Source organism: Buceros rhinoceros, unplaced genomic scaffold (assembly GCF_000710305.1).
Source record: "Buceros rhinoceros silvestris isolate BGI_N320 unplaced genomic scaffold, ASM71030v1 scaffold17756, whole genome shotgun sequence".
Taxonomy (NCBI): Eukaryota; Metazoa; Chordata; class Aves; order Bucerotiformes; family Bucerotidae; genus Buceros; species Buceros rhinoceros.
In genome coordinates, this window is record NW_010418315.1 from 36079 (window position 1) to 44282 (window position 8204).

Below are 8204 nucleotides of genomic sequence, written 5' to 3' on the forward strand. Positions count from 1 at the left end.
TTTCCCTGCCTCAGATCAGACTCTCTTGCTCATTTACTCTGGAACCAGAAACACAGGTCCCAACACTGTCTTGGTTACCACAGAAGTCACTACTACTTGTGCAGTTGGAAACTGCTATCACATGAGAATACATGCTAACAAGGTATTGTTGGGTGATGTGCTGTGTGGCATTTTTCAAAGTATTTGCTAAAAGGCATTTTAAGTAACTTCTGGTTCTCTTCTCGGTGAAATCAGTGAACTCCATGTGTTTCTTTACCCCATTTTAAACAAAGTAAATTGTATCAGTACCCGAGCAATATTCTCGTTCATGTGTACGTACGTTGTTCCTGGCATTAGGAGCCCAAGTAAGTAGTTTCAGGGTTCAGAGTTGTTGCATCTATTCTATCTAGGCTTCATCCAAAAAAAATAGTGTGTGTTACTTTTTGTGATCAGACCACCCAAATTTTGACTGTCCTTTTTCCATATCTGCAAGAAAAAGGTGAGATCGCAGTAATTTCTGTTTTCAAAGTGTATTGTAGTCAGACCTTTCTTCCATTTCTACATACATTCCTACAGCAGTTTTAACTGAAGGGAGCTGATAGACTGACCAGTACTGCATACCACAAGACAGAATATATTTAATCCAAATGCTTAAAGTTTTCTGGGTTCCTTGGGGATGGATTTGGCATAACAATTTGTGATTTTACTTATGAGGTGGCAGTGTGTAGCGCATTTGTGATAGCTAATTGGATTACCAATTAGCACATGCGAACTGGCTTATTTTTGTAATATGTGAAAAGATAAACCTAGTTTGTGAATAACTTTCCTGATTCCTTTCAATTCTGTTGCTCCTTTCAGTCTTGAGTTGGGATAATTTGTATTGTTTCTCAAAGGGTGTTGTTGGTTAGTGCTGAAAGCCCCACTATACCCTAGTTCCTATATGCAGTTCAGAGATTTTATTTTATACAGATCCTAGAGTAGTTCTTGGGACTGAAAATGCCCACCACGTGTGCTTTGATGCCGTCAGAGGACAGTTGTTTTGGATCCCCCACTGGGGATTGAAGTGCGTGTCATTTGTCTGGAACGGAGTTTTAATTTAATCCAAAAAGTCTCCTAGTTTGGGTGCAACAAGACTGCGTCCACAGTAAGTAGGATGATTCAGTGATGTGGTTCTGAACTGTGCTAATGACCCAAGCCCAAAGGGTAACGTGGGTGCAGCTGTGTAGTTCTGGATACATACGTAGTTGGCTTTTTTTTTTTGAAGGCATGGGGGGACCTAGTTGTCATTTTAAGCAAATGGGTGCTTTTTTGCTTGTGGTTCAGCTCTCACGACTAACATAGTCAGTTTAAGATATTGTGACTGATAGTTCTTGATTATCTTGATCAAACTAGTAGTATCCTGATTGTCCCTAGCTCTGAGCATGAGCTAGCATGGACAATTTGCATTTCAGTTCATTGTAGTGTAAATTTCATAAATAGCTACATGCATTCTTCTAGGTCTGTACAAATACAGTTACGGTTATTAACATTTTGTTGTGTATAAACTCCTACGTAAGTAGAGTACATCTACTCATGGAAATAAATAGAAGGAAAAAAACCCCACCCGATATTCAGTCTCTGGCTGTTTGGCTTTCCCAGTTTGCTGGTTACTGGTCTGTGTACCTTCTTTGGTCTGTATTCTGGCACTGAAGAGAAAAATCTGTCTTCCCTGTAGAGGCAAAAATTGTTCAGCCTTTTACTCCTAGCCCTCTCTTCTGGAATGATTTGGTTTGCAAATGCTGTTATCCGTCCTCCTAGTCGCACTTCTGTTCCATGTATGGATGGACTGGATAGGTGTATAAGATAGAAGTACTGCATAACACGAAATTTTAAGGCTGCTGCTCTTGTAAAGTAGTGGGTTTGCCCTCATACAACTTACACATGTGCAGACCCATATACTGTGAAGCTGATCTTAATTTTCTTCTGATTTTAGCCGTGCGGGACGGTCCAAACAAGCAGCCAGTAAAGAAAATGAATCTAGTGAAGAGATGGATGTATTTCAGAGTAGTTCACCTGTCAGTGATGACATTCCCCAGGAAGAAGTAATGGAAGAAGAGGAAGTTTCCACAGTCAATGTAAGAGAAATGCCTGAGATTTTTCTGCGTGAGTCTTTGTGGTGTCCTCTGTGTGTATTGAAGTTCAGAGAATGACTCCTCCTGTTCTTAGAATTTAACCTTCCTCCTTTAAAATGAATGAGGTGTCAATCTCTTCCTCTTGCCAGCATATGCAAATATGTTAAAATAAGTTTATATTTATTTCATACAGATACGTTAGTACTGGTAGTAGTAATACTAAAAATGTAACTGTGAATGCCTTCACACTTTTGGACACGTGCTGACTGGAACATCTGAGCGTATGAAAATTCTGAAAAAGGAAACGAGATTATTTTTGAATACTTGAAGGATGCAGGCTCCGTAACATCAAAGTTATGTCCTGGTCATTGACAGAGACTTGTACCTTATATAAATGAGCAATGAATGGTACTGTATACAGTGATTCAAACATTATTGTGAGACTAAGCATTTTCTCCATTATAAAATACGTTAATTCTTGAATCTTTCAAAATGTTTCTGTAGAAACATTTACAATATTTTTTCTCCAAACAGGTCCGTCGCAGAACTTCCAAAAGGGAAAGGCGATGAGTGAACATGTAGTTATCACCCTTCCAGGTGAAAGCTTTGAAGAATGCTTTTAATATAAAGCTTGAGACTGAATGAAGCTGTTAGTGCACTAATGGGGTTGCTGGAAAAAAAGACAAAACCTATTTTACTTTTACCACCCCTGCATTTGCAGTCCCTAGGTCACAAGCTTTAGCGACACACACGTTGATATCATTAACTGTCAATTTTTGTGAAGTGTAATGTGCGCTGGCTTTGTAGACATACAAACTAAAGAAGAAAACTGTAAATAGTTCTTTTTTAATGTTTCTGACTTTTAAAGTGCTTGTATAGCTTTTATCTGCGGCTTTAAACTGACAGTGCCCCACCGTTTATTGGATCAGTTGATTTAAAGAACAGTTTGTTGAAAATTGATCTCAAGCAATATCTGTCAGTGTTCGTATTTGTACTCTTGTTGACATTTAACTGTGAAAAAAATTACCAGTTGAACAAATAGTGCCACTTTCTTTTGCCACTATTTGTTGAGAAGAAGGAAAAGCAAAGTCTTTATTCCTTGATGAATCTAACCTTGTGTTTACCTTTAGGCACCTAGCTATCATCAGAGGTGCTAAATGACTTTATTTTACAGTTGAACAATGTTGGATACGATAATACAAGAGACGCAAATTGTAAAAGAAGTTGTTTGACTTGTTTTACACCTCAGTATTGATGCCAGACTTTTCTGGACTTCTAGTGGCATTGAAAATTCAAAAATGATTTAAAATATTTTAATTTTAAAAGTGTGTTATTAAATAATGTACTGAATACCCTACCCATTTTATCTTCCCCTATCAGTTTTTATTAATCTACTGTATCAATAAAATTCTGTAACTGAGTTTTTAATAGTCTAGTATGTTAATGTGTATAGATATTTCCTTCTGAACATGATGTTCACAAAGAGCAAATTATTACTACATATAATATGAAATCTGATATATAAACATTAGTGAAAATACAGTTCTTACTACAATGTAAAGTTAATCACAAAGAAAAATTTTATTGATGCAGTGTGTCTTTATAAAGCTGTTCTTGAGAGCCAAGTGTTTTGTATTTTATAGTGAAGTTGCATGTTTATGACAAATGTGCTGAAAATGGGATGTAATGTTTTTTTGGAAACTCGTATCTAGCCGTAGTGTATGGTAGGTTGCCTCATGAGAGAACCTTTTATTGAGAGTTTATCGTACTTTTTGTTTTTGTTTTTTTGAGCCAAATTTTTTTGGTATGAAGAGCTAAGTTTTTGTTGAATAACCAGTTGTTGATTACTGCAGTCAAGGTATTCAAGATTTGAATGAAGCTCCATTTTTATTTTGTGCTACCATAGAGAGGTTGTTTTTTGGGATTTTTTTAAGGTATAATTTGAAAAAAAAAAAAAAGAGAGAGAAAGAAACAAAATACTTAAAGCAGTATCCTGTATGCAGTTTTACAGTTTACAAACTGTGTCTTTGAACCAAAATGTATAGGTTACTACACTATGCTTAGCCAAGCGCATATTATAATTTCAGGTGCTGTTCGCCTTCTGGTTCCCCACAGCTGACAACAGTGAAAAAATCAATTTCTAACTTAAAAAAATTTTATCTCAGAGTAATGGAGCATTTTCATAGAATCCGTCAATAAATGTATTAGTTGTAAGATGGCTTGTAAAGATTAGAGGAAAGGACAATGCTAAACCATGGATTTACCAATTTCCAAACTATAAGATCACCAGCAGATAAAGCTACTAGTAGAGGATTTTTTCATTATGGATTTTCTTTTGTTACCAATGGAAACAATTAGATTATTCTGCCTCAGCTTAACTCTCCCCTCCCTCCCCCTGCCTTGCTACAGTATTCGGCTTTTCAACTTTTATACCTACAGATACAGGGCAAATGCTGCCTAAAAAAAAAGCAATTATGGTGGAGTTGAACTGACTTTGAAATAGTTGGCACAACAGAACTGGCTTACTTATGCTTCAGCAGTGCAAATGCAAATTTTTTTTATGGTATAAAATGATTGAAAGCTAGCTTTATATTTTCCTCTTTGACAGAATTGCACTGAAAACATTTATGGAAGATGTACCTTTAAGTCCATTTTATACAAAAGTATGAAAAATTGATACTGAAACTGCTGCAGACTCTTGAGGCTTTATGTGCATAAACACAGGTTAAACTTCATCGAATATTGATGCGCATTACTAATCATAATGTTTAATGTAAATTTGAACTATAGTTTTGCAATTTAAATGTTGATTTCTTGGGTTATAATGTGTAATTCATTATTTCTTGAGAAATAGGCACAGCAAATATTTCATTCTTATATTCAAACGTCTTCTAAGTTCATTCTCATCTCATATAAAGAAAATGAATATTTTATGTACTAACATTTTGAGATCTGCGTACAGTAGCTACAGTAGAGTATAATTATGTATAAAAGATAAATTGCTAACATACAGTTAGCATGCTCTTCTGCAATGATAATGTTAAGTTTATAAAAATGTACTGTATTACATTAAAAGATCAAATTGAACTCACTGTTAACAAGTTCCAGTATGAAATTTTTGTGAGATTACCAAGGTATCTTGCTGTACTTTGCAGCAAATTAGGCTTATTTTTTTTGGCATTTCCTTTTCTTGCTGCAGTGCAACAGGAAACTTTCAGTGATCTGTAGTTCATATGCAAAATACAAGCAGTGATTGTAATCTTGATACTAGTGTGTAAGAACAACTCACTCTGATTCTAGAATCATGGGATTTTTTTGCTTGTCACGAACTGAGTTAGTTAGTATTTAGAGTTAGCTAATCCACTAATAGGAATGAAACACGAAATTGCTTGAAACTTCTAGTCTGAGTGCACCTATTGCACCTAGGGTATTCTAGAATCCTGTATGAACTATAATTGACTCTACCAATTAACTCTTTCCTAGCAAAATTGAACCCATTTTCAAATATTTTGACATTTGCTGTTTTGATATTTCAATCTATGTGAACAAAAGCAGAAGAATTTACAGAAAAGCATTAATATTAAAGACATTTCCACTGAAAATGAATATGCTCAATTTGTGAGTAACTTGCAAACAACTTAGACTTGAAGATTAAATGCTTCATTCTGGTATAGCATTTATGATCTGATGTTCTAAAAACACCGCCACCAAACCGCACCTGGAGCTGTGTGTGCAGTTTTCTTGCCGGTTTTTTGCAAGTGTAGATTTTGACAGATTATCAAAGTCTGCTTTTGTGAATGCACACAATAGGGTTTGGATCCTGTGGGTTTACATCTTAAATACATTCATCCTACACAAATACAAGTACAAAACAAATACGTTGGTGTGTTTGAATATTCTAACACTTGTGCATGCAGCGTATGTAATGAAAAGAGCATAAATGTATCTTAAAATTGTTTACCCCAACCACAGAAAATGCGGAGTTTATATGTATGTGTTGTAGAGATTGATACCTCTCTACCTCATCAAGGTAGGCGCAGTACGTATTTTACAAAAAATTTTTTTGAAGTGCTTTCAGGGATGTGATCCTTTGTGTTTGCCGAAAGCAGCATGTCAACAAACACATGATTCTGATGAGTTCTAGACAGCCATCCTGCTAATCTGATGGCTCTGTGATGACCAATATGATAAAATTCACCTGATGAGACCCTCTGTCCAGTCATCTTTCAGGAGAAGGAGAAGAACATGAACTCATTCTTTTTTCCTGTTATGCTGACAGATTGCCGTTTCAGTCTTTGCGTCTTTGTTGGATGTTGCCTTTACAAAAGATGTTTACCAATGTAGGTGCAATTTCCTAATGCTGACAGAAGTGACTTATATTCCACAGACGTAAGCAGACTTCCTGCTGTGTCAGTAGGTTTGTCCAACGTACTTGGGACACCTGCTTCATTACATACAGTACAGCTTCTGGAGTTTCATTGCTAGTGGAAAAGTAAAGCTGAATATTGGCAGCTGGGATAGAAATACAGTAAATAACCAACCAATTTGCTTTAAAGTTCTTCAGATTCTGCTGTCTAAAAGATCTGACCTCTGCACAGAGATCATCAAGTGAGGTTGTATTTGTATTGGCAAGATAAGCATCGTATCATACGGTGTGTATGTGCAGTAAGGGAAAGGTTTCACACTTGCAATTTCTTCAGTGCCTCACTACAGTCATGGTGTGTTTTTTAGTAGCGCTTTCATTTCTAAAATGAAGATGCGTGTTGTATGTTTTGAGGTAGCAGCATTGTATCATATCTATGTAAGGAGGAAAAAAGAAAAACACAGATTTCTACCCCTGCAAATCAGTATTTCAGTAATCGTGATAAGTTGGAATTTGTTTTAACATACAGTTTCTTTGGAAGACGAGTAGCATGTTATAAGGTGTTTTATTTGGCTAGATGTGTTTCTGATGCTTGTATCGTACCTCACGTATGTAGGTACAAAGGAAGGCAGTACTTTGAAAATCAAAGCAGTGTTATCGAATATGCTGCCTGCTTGATTGGAAGTAATTTTATTGTTAAAAAATTGCAGTTCACAAATTTGTTCTGGTTTTTTTTTTGAACAGATCCAGAGAGCTTAAGGTTTTAGATTTTCAGTTCTGTAAAACTATGTCAGTATTGCTGCATTTTAGTTATTTTCTATGGATAGAAGACAATTGCTGGAATGAGGACATGCAGTATAAGAGAACACATGATCTTAGTAACAATCTAAATAGTAATTTCTGTCGGTATTATAATTTAAAAGAATGTGTTACAATGAAACATTCTTGTCCTAAAAAGCTTGCTTTTAAAAATTATATTAAGAGGACATGCTGATAATGTAAACCAGCTCTCTTCTAAAGTCATAGCACCTTGAAATAGTCTGGTTTGGAACAGCTGGCTTTTTAGTAGATATATTTTAAGCTTACAGGTTTCTGTGTTCCTTGTAGTATGTTTCTATTCAGCAAAACTAAATTCTTGTAACAAAGATATTTTAAGAGTTTTTAATCCATATTTAATAAAAAAGCGTTCATGTAAGCAGCAAGGTTGGGGGTTTTTTTATATAGGCATATCTCCAGATGCAATAACATGTCGCATGAGCCTGATGTACACCACCATTTCCCTGGAGCCTTTGACCTGCAACATACTAGTCAGTAGAAACTGCCTTTGTTTTACCCCCAAAAGGCATTACTGTCCTTTCATAACCATTTCAAAAGATAAGAGCTGGAGGAAGGGAGAGAAAAATGATAGTTTTATTTACTTCATGTTCTGCTATATTCTATATGGTGTAGGTGATGGAAAAGCAATGGTGTGTGGAGGTGTGTTGGGTGAAAAGTGGGATATTAGAAGTGAGTTACTAATTTGAAACGTGCTAGAGAGAGATGAGTGAAGGGTAGGGAATGAACAGATACAGAGATGGAAAAGCAGTTACTCGGTACCAGATGGACCAGAGATACGAGTTTTGTTTTCAAGATGAAAGCCTAGATGAGGGAAACTAAGTTACTGATGATGATTCTATCATTATTAATATTTATTTAAGAGAGGACAGAGGATATGTTGCTTTCTTTGACTTGGAGGAAGAGGTTGGAGTGTT

The 8204-nt window shown here is 35.8% G+C and overlaps 1 protein-coding gene across 1 annotated transcript in view; it reads left to right on the forward strand.

The window, feature by feature from the left end:
* The window catches only part of PDS5B (PDS5, regulator of cohesion maintenance, homolog B (S. cerevisiae)), a 38175-nt gene extending 34668 nt beyond the window's left edge, over window positions 1-3507 (forward strand). Inside the window, exons 21-22 of the mRNA XM_010138505.1 lie at window positions 1952-2093; window positions 2625-3507. Coding sequence (XP_010136807.1) covers window positions 1952-2093; window positions 2625-2660 — 178 coding nt within the window. The 3' untranslated portion in view covers window positions 2661-3507. The remainder of the gene's footprint in view (window positions 1-1951; window positions 2094-2624) is intronic.
* Window positions 3508-8204: the final 4697 nt, after the last annotated feature.